Source organism: Corvus brachyrhynchos, unplaced genomic scaffold (genome assembly GCF_000691975.1).
Source record: "Corvus brachyrhynchos isolate BGI_N302 unplaced genomic scaffold, ASM69197v1 scaffold302, whole genome shotgun sequence".
NCBI classification, from domain to species: Eukaryota; Metazoa; Chordata; class Aves; order Passeriformes; family Corvidae; genus Corvus; species Corvus brachyrhynchos.
This window is the reverse complement of record NW_008237244.1, coordinates 5022410-5041572: the sequence shown is the minus strand read 5'-3', so window position 1 is coordinate 5041572 and position 19163 is coordinate 5022410. Positions and strand designations below refer to the sequence as shown.

General features: G+C 41.3%; 1 protein-coding gene across 1 annotated transcript in view; it reads right to left on the bottom strand.

Annotated features, from left to right (window-relative positions):
• The window catches only part of CDH17 (cadherin 17), a 35915-nt gene extending 20894 nt beyond the window's left edge, over nt 1-15021 (bottom strand). Inside the window, exons 1-2 of the mRNA XM_008630741.2 lie at nt 3015-15021; nt 241-339 (exon numbers count right to left, since the gene is read on the bottom strand). Coding sequence (XP_008628963.1) covers nt 241-339; nt 3015-3059 — 144 coding nt within the window. The 5' untranslated portion in view covers nt 3060-15021. The remainder of the gene's footprint in view (nt 1-240; nt 340-3014) is intronic.
• Between the last annotated feature and the right edge of the window lie 4142 nt (nt 15022-19163).

Sequence of the window (19163 nt, the reverse complement as noted above, 5' to 3'; positions counted from 1 at the left end):
ATGCCGATTTTATTAATCCCTGTCTTTGAATATTCTCTTAAAAATGTGTTTGGGGGGGTTGTCTCCTGCTCTTTGCATGTAGACTCTTGAATTCCCAGAGAGAGGAATTAAAAATTAATTTCAGATCCTCTCAGGGGACTGTTCTTCCCACCAGCACAGAGGACTACGCTCTGTATGTGGTCTCTGTGTGCAGGCTATGGGGTTTTTGACCGGGGTGGATAACACGAGACACTTGATCACCTGGTGAAGGATGCGTGGACCCCCTCCTTCTTGAACAGAGAAGTCCGTGTCCTTCAGAGGCCCACTTACAAGCAGGCCCTCCAGATTAAGCCACATAGCCTGTGTGAGAGAGAGAGAGGGATGAAGGAAAGCAGATGAGGGATGTCTGCTATCACCACACACAAACAGCAGCTCTCCATCACTGAGCCTCCTGCAAGTTATTTTGCTATAGAAGAATGGTAGAGACTCCTACAGGTTTGCACTGAACATCTCCAGCTTCTTTAGTGTACGTAATTTTTAAAAGAAGTTTGATTTATTAATTAATTTGAGAACAAAGACTTGTGCCCTGACCTTTTCTGACCACTATATAATTAAATGAGATTGGATCTGCTTTCAAGAGCAAACAGAAGAATAAAATAGATGAATGTAGACTAAGAGCAAAAAGGGAATTCATAAAATTATTGCTGGATCACCTCTGTGTCCCCAGCAGGACCATCCACATCCCATCCAGAAGCCACAAAATCCTGTGACAACAAGTGTATCTGGAAACCGAACATCACATCTGGGGATGGGGAGGAGCTGTGGCTCACCTTTCGTAATTTCCCCAGTAAATTCAAATCTTTTTTTTGTATGGGAATGAGGTGGCCCTCCCTGGTTCCCCTATGCCACCCCCCTATGCCACAGCCATCTGGGCAAGCCACTTGAGCCCTGTGCCTTCACATCAATTGCAAGTGAATGCAAACCACAAAGAGAACAAACATGTCCTTCTGATCTTTGGCTTTTACCTGATGGCAAAAATGTCATACAAATCTGTCTCAGCCTCTGTTCTCTTCCTAATGGCTAGCAGTGTCTTAACATAATGGTTTTTTCTGCCAAATTTTTATGAGTTTTATTATCACACACTCCCCAATGCCCATAGACCTCCACACTCCTGCCCTAATATTTCAGGGCTGTTCTTGCTTCCAAACAAAAAAGCAAAGCAAAAATCAGCCTCTCAGGGGAGCATTTGCACACAAGAAAATTCACACTGTGGTTCAGATAATTGACCTGTTTCTTCAAAGGCCAGACCAAGCTCCCCCAAATTCCCTCTCTCAACCTCCTATCTTGACAACACTGAGGAGCTGCCTGTCAGAACTAGGGCCCCATTATTTGTCTGCACAGGTAAAATTTCTTTTCTCCCACAGTAAAAATTAATTTATTTTGCTTTACAAATTTAGAGTATCATTGCCACCCTGTCCATCACCCCACAGAGTTGAGTGTGTGCTCTCTGCTGCGTGACTTTTCCTCTGGATCTGATCCTGTTGCTGCTGGGACAGCCATTCAATCTCTCACAGAAAAGCACAGTCTGCATATTACCAAGGGAAAGCTTAATTCTGGCTATGACAAAAACACAGCTAAGTTCAGCACAATTTACCCTAAAGCACTGCTCTGTGTGTGTGTGTCACAAGTGGTGTTTCAATAATTCCATATTCCTCCTAATAATAGCCAGAGATACTGCCTCCCTCGCCTACAAGGCTTTGTGACTCCTTTTGAAAATGGGAAAAGCAGAGAGCTGGGGAAGGAGAGGGAGGGGTGCTAGTGAACACTAGTGTCAGCAGAAGAATATCAAGAAATGCTATCTGATAGTTATGCATCCAGGAAAATTCACTTTGCAGCTACCTTTTAATATTTTGCCAAATGCTGACTGCTGGCCTCTGCCAGGACCCTGAATCTGACCTGCTATGGCTATTCCCATGTCACACAGGTTGGCACAGCCTGGCTCCTGGAGGCTTCTCCCGGGGCCATTTTGTGGACAGATTTTTCTTTATCATGTTCCCTGCCATGGAGGAGCAAAGGCTGATGCTATAAAACCCAGCAAGTTCAAAGTGCAGCCTATGAAACAAGTCAACGATATCACTTCTGTTGATTAAAATTACTTTATGTGGACCATAATTATCTCCAAATATATTTCTACAGCATGAATCACTACTCAGGAATTGAAGGGGGAAGAGGTTCTACCTCTTGGCCCATATCCATTGGCATCCCTTCTGAAGACGGCTATAATTCTTGCAGAGTGGCTTCATGGGGGGCCAGCACTGCCACAAGCAGCCGCTTGTGATATGGGAAGTGAAAAGGAGGTGCTCACTCACCCCTCAAGGTCTCCATATTCTGAGACATTTTTTACTGAACTTGAATTTGACTCATTTTTTCAATCTTTTCTGTTAATTTCAATTGTGAAGTAGAAGTCACCACTGCTATAGCCTTTACAAACATCAGTAAATCTATTGAATTTAATACATAAGGTCCATAAAGAGTATAATTAATATATTTCAGTTCCAGAAAATCCTTTGAAAAGGGATTCACATAGACCAAATAATGAGGATACATATTTAACGGGAAGTTTATAAACTATGAGCTGTTATGTGTCTTAGAATACATTTAATATGTCAGCACATGTATGGATTATAATGCAGAACACATGATACTCATGTCTTCACAATTTGGTGATTTGTGGCAGTATTTTTAAATCTTTAATATTGGAAACAGGGATATCTAAAGAGGAAGCAGAAGCAGACACAATAAGGAAAATGGTGACTTCTAAGATTTTTGAAGTTTTTTTCCCTAATGACTGAGATGTCTTCTTAGCTTCCTGTGGGGTCACACACATGTTGCGGGGACACACTCCCACACTCAGAGTTACAGCTGCTCTGCTGGCACCACTGCCAGCCTGACCTGCAGGCTGGCACACCCCACGGAGCTCAGAGGCTCGCAGGCAACCTTTGCCGTTTGCTCACAGATAAACAAAGGAAACTCACCGAGTGAATGAGAAGCAGAAATTGAAGTCCACACAGCTTAAGCATACTGGAATATGCTTTGCTTCAGCTCCTGCAAAGAGATGACAGTCACTTTAACCCCATAGAGTTGGCCCAGTCGATTTGCAAACTAAGGCAACAGCTGAGTTTTCCTGAAGCTGCAGGGAGAGAGCTGAGGAGTGAGCACCGAAGGAGCAGGTGCAGCTCTGCCCGTCAGAGGCGAGACCACTGGTGCCCCTGGAAGGCTGTGACCATCAGGTCTGCGCCTAACAGTGCAAGAGATGCAACATGAGAGCCCCAAAGAGTTGTCAAAGATTGAACAAAAACTCAAGCCGTGCAACCACACTGTTACAATGATTCTGTCACGCAAACGCATTTTCATTTCTGCTGTACTGAAAGCAATGAGGCGTTCACAGGAAATGCTATAACCACTGGACAAAAGTCTTGCAGAGACTATCCTGAGGTCTCTGCCTTCTGGTTCCAAAAATCTGTTTCCTGCAGATTGCAGAGGCAAAGGAAGTCTAAGGTGTCTGCACCCCCTAAAACAACATGGCTACTGGAAACAAAATTTCCAAGTCCAAGGAGCACTCTCTGCCTCAAATTTCAAAGAAATGTTGAGCACACACTTCTGCAATTTGTGTTAACATCCTCCTGAAAACTAGATGGCTTTCTCAAAATTAAATCCTATTTCCTCACTGCTTCTAGATTTTAACAAAGAGCATGAGGCCAGTTCTGGAAAGAGGTGAAGCTGGTGTATTGTGCTACTATCTTCAGTGGTGCTTCATGTTATATGGCTCAAACCTACAGGTATCCTTCCACAGCTCTGTCCCATGGAGGCCCCCAAGGGGAAGAACACAGTGTGGAGGCACAGCTCCCTCTAGATGCCTTCCTGCTTGTGCTTCCCATCACACCATTTTCCACCCTCCTTTTCTTTCCTCGATAGCTAAACGAAAAGGGAACCTGTAAATACAGAAATTGCTACCCACACTGCTGTTCTCTCCAGCACACATTCATTCTAGGACATGCCACAGGACTTTATCATCCAAATCCCATTCTGAGCTGGGTCATATTGTGTGTGCAATTACACCCTTTGAAAGTACTGGGCTCTTTCCTTGGGCTGGAGCTGTCTGTGTGGGTACTGGAAGAAAATAATACGATACACTTTTGAAACCAGAAGTGATCAGGAAAATCATTAAATTTTTCAGGGACCAAAGGCTGAAATTGAGCGCCCTGTAGCTGCTTGGCTGTGATGCCTCCTTAACAGGTCCTTCATAGCCTCCCTGAAGCCAGAGGAAGTGGCACAGTCAGGGCAGAGAGAAGGAGAAGACACTTTGAACTCTTGCTGATATTCTGGCAACACAGTCAATGAAAATTCTTTTAGTTCGTCTACCTGTACAACAGCCTCTCCCCTCCCCTCCTGCTGCACTCTTCTGAGTATATTGGCCAGTTTCAGCTGCACTTAATAGCCAGGTGGGAAGTTCAAAAAACTCATTCCTTATTAATTTGGGGTGGCAGGTGGGACAGAGTACCCAAGGTGTGCCCTGTCCATCCTGTAAGGCTGCAGTCTGTGCCCAGGGCCTCCCTGCAGGGTTTTTTCTGCCCCTCTGGAGGAGGTACAGCTGGAGGTGCCCCTTTGCCAGCCAGTGGTGCAGGAACACCAGGAAGCTGAAAATACTGGGGGAGGCCATCAAAAGGGAGGAAAAATCCTACGGGGTGGTCTGGGGTACCAAACCCTACATTCAGGGAAAAGAGAAGGAGCAAGATCTACTATGGAGAGGAGGAAGTTTCAGGAAGGGACACATCCAGCCCTACTTTAGGGGACAGAAAATGCTGGAAAATTAATTCCTAAATGTGGCTTTTTCATGGCCAGGTTATCCTGTCCAGATCTGACTACCAAATGCAGCAGTGGAAATGTAACCATTTCACAGTTTGCATGACAAGTGCCTTTGATGTTCCCTTCTCTTTAAACATAAGCATAATTTCCTTATGTCATGCATTTGCGGTGCCTGTTGCAAGTCTTGATCAGTCCTTGAACATTAATTTTTGGCTGGAAACTCTTACGAAGTCTCATGAAACATCTCACTGCCAAGGACCAAAGCCCCAAAATCTGTACTCCTCTGTCACTCAGAATAGAGTTCCAGTATACATAGATTCATACAAAAGTTTTCAGCAATAAGCAGTTTCAGGATTAAAATAGCATCAGCTTAACTAAAAGCAGCTTGAGATCTGGCTGAGGACTGGAGCCATATTTTCTCCTTCATTTCTTAGTTTCATCTCAGTGCTATATCCCTAATAATCCCTCACAGTTCCCATGACTGAAGAGAAATCTCTAGGATAACCATCATACAAATATTCCAGCGACTTTCAATAATAAACATTCAGAGAACAAAGAATATTCCCGGAGGTTAAAGATCAGTAACAATCATGAGTATTTGGTTCCATGGAAAAAAATATTATTTTCTTTAGTTGATTGATTTCAGATGTTCAAATTCAGCAAAGAGAAAACAGAGGAAATTGATCCAAATCAAATATAAACCAGATTAAGCCTTAGCACAGCAGTCATCCATTTTACAGGGACAGCTGACACTGCCTGAAAATCCTTTAGCAAAACCCTTGCTTTTAAAATCTTTCTGTGAAATGTCTGTTAGATCATCCCTTACCTGTAACATGAAAAGCTTATTTTGCTCTAAAAATGCTTCTTTCTTTCAGCTGTGGGAATCACCTTTGCACAGGTTGGTGATGTCTGTCTGTGCTTATCCAGTTTACAGTCCCTCAGATTTGCCCTCAGAGTTTCAGCAGCTCAAACATTAACTGCATGGACAATTATTGATTCTAATGACTAGGTGTGGTACGAAATGGCAGCCCTGTAAGGAAGCAACGTAGCTCCAAGGTAATTTACAGTCTTCAATATTTTTATGTCCTTTGTGATTTTCTTTCTGATTTAATTTTTTTCAGTCGGGCTGTGAGAAGAGAACAAGCAGGGCACAGGTTGGAGCCACAGGTGAAATACAGTCTTTCTGTAGGAGAGCAGGTGGAGAGGAGAGGGCATGGGCCTTGGGTGGAGAGCATGTTTGCTACTTGCTTTGTTGCAGGAATAATTCAAATTCAGAAAACAAGAATCTGGACATAAAGGTGGCTGGTTTTCACAGCAGATCCTTTCATGGGAAGGACCCAGCCTAGTTATGACAATACGTCTTCAGTCCTCAACTTGGAAAGTTCAAATTCTCTCTGAGCTCTGCTAAAAATTTACTTTGGGTAACTTTGGGCAAATCACTCTGTCGGCTCTTTTCCAAGTACTTATAAGGGATGCAATCATTCCTTTCCCTTGCGTGACATCTTTCATGTCAGTTTATGTTTGCAGCCTTTCAAGGGAACTAGTCCCCACTAGTCTCTGCATTATGACACCTGCAGTAAAGGGAACTGAAATCAATTGGGCTGTAAAGGATGATGGTAAAACAAATAATAAATAAAATATATTTGGAAAAAAGATAAGTTTTTAAAAAAATTACAGTCTTTTAAATGCTATGCTTTCTGTATCTCACTTTTAAATAAAATCATGCTTATTTCAGAAGTTTTGAACAGGTTTATTTTATTGTCTTGAGAAATGTTAGCTTTCATCCAGGTTCTAATTCCTGTTTTCAGTTTCCTCAGTCTGTCAGATTGCTCTTGAACACTGTTGAATTATTTGTGCAGCACACTATTTTCTGAATTATGCATCTAAAGAAAGAAGTGTTTAGAATTGATCGCAGGTTGAAGGTGTACAGTTCTGGGAAAAGTTAGACCTTCTGTTTGTGTTTCAGATCACACTTCTCCCTCAAAATCAGTGTTTGTTTCTCCAGGAAAAAACCTCTAGGCTATGCTTTCAGCATGCTTTAAAACACAAGTGTTCTCCGTTCAGTCATGCACTCAGAATGATTTAGATTTTCTCAAAGCTGTCTGCTAGCAGTGAGCTATCTTTACAGCACAGCTCAAAACCAGTTTTGAATAAAGCACTAAAACTCCTTGTTCATGATTTCAGAATAAATATAATAAGGAGAGGGAAATTGACTTTCTTGGAAATATGTTGATTTTAAGTGACCTACATGCAGTTTAACTGTGTGCTAGTTGGATATGAATGAGCAGTACTTTCAACATGAAGTGGTAATTTTAAAACAGCAAGACTTCATGTGGCAGAACCGAATTCACATACACAAAATCCTAATGACATTTTTAGCCCTCCTTCACATGACAAGTGCAGAGTAACCAAGTCATGATGTCAGAAGTTCAATCCATATAAACAAGTCAAGCATTTGTCTTTCAAGTGCTAGTGTCTCTGCTCGTAAGTTCAATTACTGGGAAGTGCAGTGTATTACTTGAAGTACAAATACACAAATGTGCTAACTAATATGCTTAATTGAATGTCCCTATTATTTAAAGTCAGAGGTGAGTGTGTCATACCCAGTAAATTTCTCTGGCTGAAAGAGTTTCCCAGGAGCAGAGCAACTGCTTACATGTTGTACCCACACAGGAGAAAAAAAAATCTCCCATTTCAAATGCATTACAAAGTCCAGAAGCACTTAAGGCTTTACAACAGTCATAACATTGTGCCACAGATAAAATCACAAAAAGAAACTCAGCAGTGAAACTGGGTCCTTCAGCCAGCTGTTTCTCTGAGTAAATCCGATGAAAAAAAGCCAAATGTCCAGGTGTTTATTGTGTGAATCATTGTTCAATGAGTCAGTTTTTCCAGAAAAAACTCTGCTCATATCATTAGTCACATCCTTTTCGCCCTTCCCATTTATCAGCTTTGTCATTTCTGCCTCGCTCCTTTATAATTTTTTCTTTTTGTCTATTTACTTTTACTCCTGGTTTCAACTCAGCTGATATCTCTCCATATACCCCTTTCACGTCCCAAACTAGCTGGAGCTGCTTGATGTCAGCTTCTTTCCCTTTCTTTTTGTTTAGAAAATATTTCTTTTATGGAACTACTAGGGTATGATAATTTCACAACATAATTAATGTGCATCAAAATGAGCTAGTACCACTGGAGGCAAAAGAAGCGTAGAAAAGTAACGTTTAAAAGAAACTCAAGTTTCTATTGACCTAATTCCTTTACTTCTCGTGAGGCAGAGCCACCTATACCTGCAACCTCCCTGATGGTAAAAAATGCAAATAATAACCAGTCTTAGTTTCCATAGCTAATCCACTGTGGTACTTTCAGCAGCTGCTCATTCACATGGATGCCCTCTGTACACTGCTCAGCCACTCTACCTTTGCTCATGACCTGTGCTCCCATATTCTCCCAGGTGAGACTTTACAACACTGCTGAGGAAAGGTTCCTACGAAAAGTATCTCCTGAACAATGTACCTCTTACCAATGCACTTATAATGTATTTTCATGTTATCTTCATTGCACTGATAGTTGCACTGACATAATTATGATTTTGTCTGTATATGCCTACTCTATATAGTCAGTTTAGTGGTGTAACCTACTTATGATTGTCTGAGCTTCTTCATGAGACTGAGAACACTGAGCTCTGATTTAGCAAAGATTAGCTCTGATTTAGTTTATTCTTACTAACCTTCCTAACACCATTTTTGCATTGGGATGTATGTCATTCAGTCCATTTATAGAGAGCTGGTCATTCCTGTTAATGCTTTTCTTTGGTTTGTTTCTTATGAAATTCTTCCTATCAATAATCTTATTTTATGGAAGTCTGCTTTTTCCAAGTCCACTATAATTTTTTTTACTTTTTCCTCTTTTCCTTTGTGAGGACTGTGGATTCTCATCATGGTATAACGACCAGATATTTAGATCATTGCTATCTCTTGTACCCAGCACTTTAAAATATGTACATGCATGCCCATCAACATTTCACTTTTTTTCCTGACAGTTCTATTTTCCTGACAATTCTTTCTGAAACACTTTACCCTTCTATACAAACAATTCAGTCTCAAATTATTAAGTCAAATCTCTGTAGTTCTCATAGCCTTGAGAACATATTAAGTGTTAAAGGACCCCATATTCCTTCCATTTAAGGTGTTCTTCAAACCTTCCTTTGACATCTCTTCCTCTCTTTTGGTAACTTTGCCCTTTCTACTCTTGATACCCCAGTTCACACTGAGATAATTCGTCTTTATACAATGGTGTGAGAAATGTGCTGGGGAGAGGGTACCTAGACAAAGAAGCACAAACCAAGAAAAGCAGATGAGCACATTTTTGTGAGCCAAAACAAAACATTTTTGTCTCCAAAACAAGAGACGTCATGGTAGAGGGCATAAGAGGGAGAGGTAAACCATGTAGGTATCTGTTGGGATAGGACTAAAGCATGGCACTGATTGTTTAGCTAGTTCCAAATAAAAAAGGGAAGGCAGAGGTATCCAGTAGTTCACAGTACTAATGCTTGATGGCCAGAGTGGGAGAAGCTACATCATTTGTGCGGCCCTGTTCTCCTGTCCAGGAGATACAGCTTTCTAACTGGCCTGTGTGTGCTGTGCCTGGGATGATGAAACCTTACCTGAATCATCCCTGTTCCCAGAACATGCTCTTTGGTTTTGACCTGCTTATCTTAATTCTCAGTTGGATCAGTTCTCCTGTCTGAAGTAGCAGAAAACAAATGACCAGAAGCTCAGGAGAGGTACCTAAAAAGGTTCCCCCACAATGTCTTAGAGGCAGAAACACTTCCTGCTTGCTTCCTTCCTTGAAGCAGTCGTTATGAATTGCCCATCTGCTGGAAGATATGGACGACATGGACTCTGTTCTTTCTTCGGGAAGTTCACAAACCATTTTCACCCCACTGAGGGGCACGGTCCTTCCCTGTTGGTGCTCTCCTATATCTCCAGCTTCTGTGTTTGACTATCCTCAGAGTACTCCATGTCCATTACATTGATGTAATTCTCCTAGCCAGTGTTGTGTCTCAGCCTAGCCACCACCTCCAGCAGCCCTTTACCCACGTGGTACCTCATTCTTGGCTTGTAGTGACAGTGATGCCGCCTTGCAGCTCACCAGAGCTTGGACAGATGTCTCCTAAACTGGTTTCATTTGTTGCTGGGTGTGGCAACCCTCAAAGCAGGAGGAAGCTGAATCAGCAGCACATCTGACTAATGAACAGCACGTGCCCACCTTCATTCCTGTAGGATCTCCTCGAAGGTCTTGGTCAGCCCCATCCCTGCAGAAGTTGCCTCGCACATGCGGCACTCTCAGCCTCTGTCCCCAGGCGTGGCAGGGTGACCTCTCCCACTGCACACAGGCAGACCACACTGGCTTGCCTTCTGCACCACTGACACAAGAGGCCTGCTGAGAAGTTCCACGATTTGCTGCTGCCAGGTCCTGGCCCCTGTTAGGTGCTGAGCTAACACTGTTGAACTCTGCAGCTACTAAACTTGCACAGGTCAAGATGATAGATTTTAGTTTTCCTTTTTCTTCTTGCAAGCAATGACATAATGGAACCAAGTGGCTCTTCTGGAATAAACAATGCATATTCTAGAGATTACTTGTGTTTACTCTACATGCAAGACCTCCAAAGAAGATTAAAACTTGAGCTCCATACTGTAGCATGGAGATATTCCCTTCCTTTCAGGATGACGGTGTCCTGTAACTAATTCTCATTACGTCTGAGGGTGGCATATGCATTAAAAGTTATAAACTGCATATTTCAAAATTACATCTTTTTCCTCTTAAATGCAGAAGAAACAATTTTTTACCTCTTGCATTCATAACTCAATACCTATATAGACATGACCAAAATTGCACAGCTCAAAATATATAACACTGTGTAAAATCTAAAATTGAAATGCAAGTCTTCTCTCATCTATAGTCTTTTTACAAAGCATGATAGTATTATGACATGAAATAACCATCAAGCTGGCAGACTGATGCTTCTTTTTTTTTATTCAGACACGTATGTAAATGCAGATGGTCTTAGAGGAGTCTATCATCTGGATGTATGTGCCCACCTGTAGGAAACTGAAATTGGCACAAACTAGTCTCTAGGGTCTTGTTTATCACTGTGATCACAGATTCTGCTGCCTGAACTATTACATATAGCAGTCACTGCATGAAAATCAGAAATAAGCTCAGGAGCAGAGCCCAGATGCCAAGATTCCTCCTTCAAACTGAAGCAGGACTTAGGTGCTCTTCATTCTCTTTCTCTTATCAGAAATCACAGTCAGGAAATCCCCTCACATCTTGGGCAGGATCCATGGCTCTGGCTCCCAGGTGTACGGACAAACACTTTCCTGCAGACATCCAAGCCCCAGAGCTGGGGCAGGTGCTCAAAGTCAGCCCTGTGCTTAGCCTTCTCTTGAAGGGAAGTCCCTAGTACTGCAGCTCTCTGCTTCACCTCCTCACCTTCTGGATTTGCCCTTCTGAGTGTTTTTGCTGGTCCTGATAGCTGGGTCAGGAATAAAGGCTTAGAGCTTTGGGAATGAATTTTGCTCTGTGCTTGAGAAAAAAAGCCCAGCACTGTTTCAACTTTTTGTTATATCTTGTTCTCAATTTCTTAATTAAAAACTAGTATCATAATACACATTTTGTGAATATGATCTATGAAATATTTTAATGGTGCCTAACTTACAAAGTAAAGGCAAACTGAAATTCAGTGGACCATATAGACAAATCTCAAGTGCCTGGGAAGTCCCATGTCCCTCAGCTCGGAACCTGAAAAACTGTCCTTTGAATGAAAACAATTTTCAAAAACCAGCACAGATGACTGGAAACTGATGCTCTTTGTGTCCCTCCCTCCCAACCTCCCAGCTGTAACTACAGAATGATTTTCTGCTGCTACCTGATTCTCCCTTTGCCATGGCTGTGTAAAACCAGCAACATGATGGAATATCAGTCCAACACCCTCATCTCAAGTCTGACGACTCCTCTAAAGGGCAGTATTTATTGTTGCCATGCTGGTACAAACCTCAGCAATGCCGAGCTTGACCAGTGAAGACAAAACTAGTCAAGGTTTATAGTTTATAACCAACCAGCTTGTTGTCCTGGGATAGGTTAAAAAAAGATGTTCTTTCCCTGAGCAGGGATAAGTCAATTGTGGCTCATTTTCCCCTTGGTTTTAGCTCTTCTCTTCCCCATGCAGACAGTATTCATACTGACACTGCTTTACATCACAGGGTGGAACTTTCAGAGCCTGATAAGATACCAAGTGTTCCCTTGAGCACAGCACTTCTCGTAAATATTTGTAACAGCAAATGTAATAGCAAGAGGAGCAGCGAACTTCAGCTCATCAGGAATTTTTACTGATAGCTGAGTTCCCAGAGTACATTTCCCTAAATGATGTCTGCATTTACAACATTTAATTAGCTTCCTTGAAGCCTTTGACAAGGGTAGGAATAGATAGCAAGGGACTGTATATTTGCATTGATTTTAACATGCAATGAAGGTACTTTATGTCTAAATATCAAACTTGGGGTTCATTTTAGCACACATTCTTTTCAGAGGAGCTTCCAGGTGGCCCTAAGTGTGATCCCTGCTGGAAAAATTGCCACAAATCAGTTGTGTTACCTCTCATCTCAGCAGGACCATGAGGTCTGGTTGCAGCTGTGCCTTCCACTGAAAGTATTACAAACTTCCAAAGAAGTGACAAAATTGGAGTTGAACTTTCTAGGGTTCTGGCAATTTCACTTCAGAGTCAAATTTCACTTCAAATTACATGGCTCACCTGATAAAACTGAATTGATGTTGAGACTGACCTTTAGCTATTGGAAGGAATTCTAAATGCATTAGAAGCCAAGCCAAGCATAAAGAATCTCACTTATTTCAGTTACCTACTTTGGTAATCAAGACCTAGTCACATGGACGAGCCATTAGAGGATGAGGCCTATGGTCTGCAAGAGAGGAGGGTGCACATTTTACGTTGCAACCACCTACAGTGAACACTATTTAAAGTACTAATTCCTGTGCTTAGAATAGAAAATGTCAAAAATACCACATAATTTTAACTTCTGCCAGCGATGGATGATCAGCTTTTGTTGGCACGCCATACACAAGCTAGGACCTCAAGGGACTATTCCTGTGACTAAATAACTGTGGTATTGGGCTATCAGTGTATGTACTTTGTGTTCACTTCTGTACTTCCAAAGATTGCAGTGCAACCATTTTAGTTCTTTCTCTGTCTCCCTTGTGACTTATATGGAAATTCCTCCCTGAACATACACCTCTGCTTGACATTTATGGAAACTCCATGACTTAATGCCCTCTCTCATATCCTACCTTAAAGCCTCAAGTGTGCATCTGTCTCATTACCTTTCAAGTTATAAGGACAGTCATCAGGGTAAATTCATCAGTTCAGAGATATCTCTGCCTTTTTGCATCTCAAGGTCAGTGCAGCCAGAGAATGAGCCAGTGCCTTTAACAGTGCCCTTGAGAGGAGGTGCTGTAGTGCTGGCCTTGGCTGCTGATACCAATATCCATCCTAGACCCCAAAGATCCAAGCCCAGCTAAGCTGAAACTAAATGCTGTGCATTCAAGGGTTAGTCTAATGCTCAAAGACAACAGGACAGACTTCCTCTCGAGGAGCCCAACCACGAGCTCAAAGGTTTCACTCAGAGAGAGAGGCACAAAGTCACGTCCTTTTACCATCGACTCCAGCAAGGTCTTGTGTTTGGCTGGGCTCGGGTGAGAGCAGCGCCTCGTGTCTGCTCTCAGGTTTGCATTTCCTTCCTGTAGGTACTGCCCAGACCATATCACCAGCACAAGTACAGCAGGGCAGGGCTGAGCAAACAAGAGTCCCAGCGCCCAGCAACCTCAGTGCTGCGGGTCGGATTCTCCTCCCAGTCCAAAGGGAGACCAGCACACTTTGCAGCACATCTATAAAATAAAAACCAGCCTGATGAAGAACACTTTGTCTGAGCTTCTTGGTCTTAATGTGTCTTCTCTAAGTGCTGAATGGACACAGCAGTTCGCAGGATATTGAATAAGTTGCATCAATTACTGGTTAGTAATACATTTACATTTAGATACTGCATTATAGGAGTTCCAAGTGTATTGTAGTCTTGGATTAATCCATTTCTGCAAGATCTCTAAGAAAAACCATCTCCTTTCCATAAACGTGTTGCTGCCATCAATTCCAGGAATTCAAAAATAATAATTCAGGCCCCAAAATACCATGGTGGTCTTAAAAATGTCTCAATAACAACAACAATGTGAATGAATGAATTAATTAATTAATTAATGTCTTTTTATTCACCTTTGGCTGTGTGACTCATAATGTTTCACTATAATTATGGAGATTAGAGGGAGTTTTTGAACAGAAACCTTCTCACATAGTCATAAATTTGTAGAAGCTATCAAACAAAAATAAGATTGTTTCAACACAGTGTGCTTAGAAAATAAAAATATAACTTTGTCTGAACTTCCTATGTACTTTTCAAATTAATTACTGAGCTATTTGGAACTACAGAGATATTTATCTCCGATCCTTAACTAATCTAAAGAGCTTATTATCAGTCTCAGGACTTTGAGTTATGTTCATGAAACAGTAGTTCTGGTAGTAAGTTTTTGTGAATGACTTGCTGGAGAGTTAAATAGGACAATGAACAGCTAATGCAGAAAGAGAAGCAATACATTTCAACATCTTTGATGTTCATGCAACCTACTGTGACTAGGTCACAGAGGGGAGAGATGGGATGAGTACAGGATTTTGCTCTTTGTGGTACCTGTCTACATTCTTTTTATAAAACCGGAGAGGTTTTTGTTCTTTGTTGCCCAAAATGTGTTTAGCTACATTCCTATTTATTTTTAAAAGATTTTACTTTTAGTTCAGTCCTTATATTTCTGTGTTTTATAGTTCTTTGTTGATTTTCTCTTAGAATCACAGAATCACAGAATTGGTAAGGCTGGAAGGGACCAGACCTCAGTGGGTTATCTGGTCCAACCTCCCTGCTCACCTACAGTGAGGGAGACTCCACAAGGTCTCTGGGCAATCTGTTCCACTGCATGGTCGCTCACACAGCGAAGAAGTTCTTCCTCATGTTCAGATGGAGCTTCCTGTGCACCAGTTTCTGCCCATTGCCTCTTGTCCTATTGTTGGCACCACTGAGAAGAGCCTCCTCCATTCTCTTGACACCCTCCCTTCAAATGCTGATAGACATTGATGAGGTCCCCTCTCAGTTGTCTCTTCTTGGGGCTGAAAAGGCCCAAACCTCTCTGTCAAGAGTTTTAAGAAAGATGTTCCAGTCCCTTAACCATCTTTGCAGCCGTTGGCTGGACCTGGAGTCTTGATCTATTTGCATCTTTTGATTACGGTGCTTCACTACTTATAACAAAGTGTCTAATATTTTTAAAATGATATCCTGTATTTAAGAGGTGTGTCTATCTCTTTTGCCCTTGTGGTGGTGGTGTAGGGGGGCAGGAATTCCCCAGTCTCATTCACTGCTCAGGCACTCCCAGGTGGATGCTGGTGTGCACCTTGCTCACCCCAGCTAGCTTTGCTGGAGGGAGGGTGTTCCCATTAAGACTCAGCTGCAATGGAATCAACTGCAAGATCACCTTGGCCAGACATTGATTCTTTTGTTCACTCTCTCTTTAACTGTAGTTCTGTTTTTAAAGTATCTTTTTATTAAGAATTGAATTTTCTTTCCATAAAAAAATGCAAATTGTTTTAGCTCAGAAAGAAAGAGAGAAGTACAAGTCTAATAATGCATTTGGTATTCTGGTTATTTTTAAAAGCCACCTTGAGAGAAGTAGCAGGTTTTGACAACAATGTAGCATTTCAGGTAAAAATAAATGCTGAACTTGTGTGTGTGTAGCTCTACTACTAAAAATGGGATTTTAAGAGTTAATTCCTACAAAGTACCAATTACTCTTAGAATTGGTAACTTCATGTCTCTGCAAGCTTTTACTGAATTCAGCTTGGCGAGAATGACAGAAACAAATTTATTTTCTTCATTTTGCTTTTGTTATTTATTTTTGGCTGTTTATGGAGTCCTGTTTTAAATATGCCACATTTGCAGACTTCTTGCTACTCTTTAAGAGCGAATGTCAGTTGTAATGGGCTTAGGTTTGTTTTCCTTTGCTTTTTGCTACTGTGGAAGATATGTGTCCATATTTTCATGTAGATATGTTCTAGGTTGTCTACAGAAAGAAAGTCAATTTGTTGAGTAAGCACAAGTATTTGACATAGTAGAAATGCTGCAAAGGACACATGTAAGGGAATGTTGTATAAATGTTAAATAAATCCTGTTTAAATAGCATATCTTTATTGTCTATTATAAATAATAAAGATTTTATTCATATAATATATATATTCATACGTTCTTAATTTATTTTTACGTTTGCTCTTTATCTCATATGTGTAATACAAACACTTCATATCTTTAGCACAATTCCATGTGCCTGTAGCACTGTTCTAAGTTTTTCTTACTAATTTTTACCCAGTCTGAAAGAAAATTGAACATTTTATCAGAGGTCTTCCAGAAACACATTTTTGTGCCATTGGGGATCTCTGTAGGTGACTTTTGCTTGAGGGGTAGCTTCCAGCTGAGTCTATTGAGGAACACATTCAATGCAGGCAGTTAGGGCAGGGGACCTGTGGTCAGCCAGGTGACCAGACACTCAGAGAGACTCAGAGACAGTAGGAGTCAAGGGGTCAGCAAGGAGGAACCCAGAGTAGCGCCCACATAGACTGACAAGGTATAAAAGCCATGGGTTTTCTTTGTTCAGGGTCCCTCTGACCCTGAACAGCTCTGTTACTCTGTTGTACCACTATTAAATTACTGAAAAAAATCAGAGCTCTGAGACACTGCTATGGGAGATCCGGAATCAAGCTGCTAAGGAAATCTGGTCTGACTGCATGAGAGTGGGATGTGCAGGGAGTCAGAGGTGCACCCTTTGGGTCACTGGAGCCACCTGCTGCGAAGGGGCTTCGGTCCCAGCACTGAAAATCTCTGGTGGTGGGTGTGCAACTGCCAGAGTGGCATCTCAGTGGTCAGGCAGGAAAGTTTCCTTAACAAGCTCTTGGAGCCAGGGGGCTGTTATCAGACCAGCTGATGGCAGCTGGGCAGCTGGGCAGCACCACTGGCTTCATGGGTTTGCTGATAACTTTTGATACAAAGGCCTGTTGCAAAATAACAAAGATGGCAATGGAGAGAGCAGCATTAGAGCTACTGACACAGCCTGGGAGGGCAGGACCTCGGCAGGCAGAGCAGGGGCACAGTGCTGCATGGTCTTCCAGGGGATGTTCAGAGGTGCTGTGCTGGGGGGCTTCTGCTATGCCAAAATCCATGCACGTCTGGGGATCTACACAGTAGAAACACTGCAGTATTTTCTTATTTAAAAATATAATTTTTAAATTTAAAAAGTTTAATTTTCTTTAGCTAGACTGTTATTTACCATAGATTTTAGCATGCGTGTAAACATTTGACTATGGTATTTTATTTCTGTAAATGTGGTTAATATTTCTGAAACTGCTTTAAATACATATTGCATATGGTGTTTCATTTCTGTAAATGTGGTTAATATTTCTGAAACTGCTTTAAATACATATTGCATATGGTGTTTCATTTCTGTAAATGTGGTTAATATTTCTGAAACTGCTTTAAATACATATTGCATATGGTGTTTCATTTCTGTAAATGTGGTTAATATTTCTGAAACTGCTTTAAATACATATTGCATATGGTGTTTCATTTCTGTAAATGTGGTTAATATTTCTGAAACTGCTTTAAATACATATTGCATATGGTGTTTCATTTCTGTAAATGTGGTTAATATTTCTGAAACTGCTTTAAATACATATTGCATATGGTGTTTCATTTCTGTAAATGTGGTTAATATTTCTGAAACTGCTTTAAATACATATTGCATATGGTGTTTCATTTCTGTAAATGTGGTTAATATTTCTGAAACTGCTTTAAATACATATTGCATATGGTGTTTCATTTCTGTAAATGTGGTTAATATTTCTGAAACTGCTTTAAATACATATTGCATATGGTGTTTCATTTCTGTAAATGTGGTTAATATTTCTGAAACTGCTTCAAATACATATTGCATGCAGACAACAATGTGACTTTTGAAGACAAGTGCAATTTTTAATCTCATGTTTCAAGGTCAAAATCTCAACACTATATAACTCTATGTCTTATGTGCATTCACTTGCCATCATGCTAAATTGGTTTTTTAATTAGAGAGGGAAGAGTTTTTTGATTTACTTGTATTGCAGTAAACACTGGCAAAGACTTTGCCAAGGATAGACAGAATCACTGCAGTAATTGCACAGTGGCAGAGCCTGCACATTGTCTGAGACTACAGTTCTGCAGAAGGGTTTCCTTCCTCTACCATGTAGCATACATCACTCTAAAGTGTTGTAACCAAGATCTGACTCCCACAGGTGGACTGGGAACAAGGATTTTCCCTCTGGAAACTGGAATTGTCACTAATAGCTTGTACTTCAGAAGCATTGCAGCAGGTGCCATCCTCCAGGGACACAGATGTTCTGCACAGAACCTGTGGCACTCAGAGAAAATCCTGCTTTCCAGGGCATAGTATTTAAATCTTTATGTGGATCTGAAGCACTCTGGTCATTTGTCTCTCCTGTTTAAATAGAAATTCTCAATCACTACACTGGTGAAATACTGCAGGTAGAAACTGTAAAAGTAGTGGCCTTCAGATGTGGAGCTGAACCATAAATAAGGTTTGTCTGGACCTCTGCCAGCAGCAGGTCTGTAAGTCTTCAGCCAGAGCCCATGTTTCTTACCATCCTCATGTCCCTGCAGAGCAAATGCACTGTGCTCCACATGTGGCTGGCAGGGCTGGAGGTCACCTACTTCTTCCTGAGGAACATGCTTCCCAAAACACAGCAGGCAGTGTTGAGTCCTTCACTGGCATTCAAAATGACATCTTTCCACCACATATGGTAGGAAGGCAGTACTGCTCTCAGCATGAAGAGAGCATGAAGAGATGCATGGTTGTTAAGCAGACTGTCTGTAATTGGATCTGAAGTTAAGGAAGGGACTACAACTAAAATTAAGACATCATCCCTAACACTGAAGTTGCCGTAAGCTCAGAGGGATCTCCTTCCAACCAAATTCTATTCATGAAATTACTTTTTCAGAGAAAATGTGAGTCAGCTAGTGGATCTACATGCTATTATATGGTTTGTAGCTCTTTTTAATTGCTTTCGGTAATCTGGACCACAAATTATTGAAGAAGTTGCCTTCACAAAC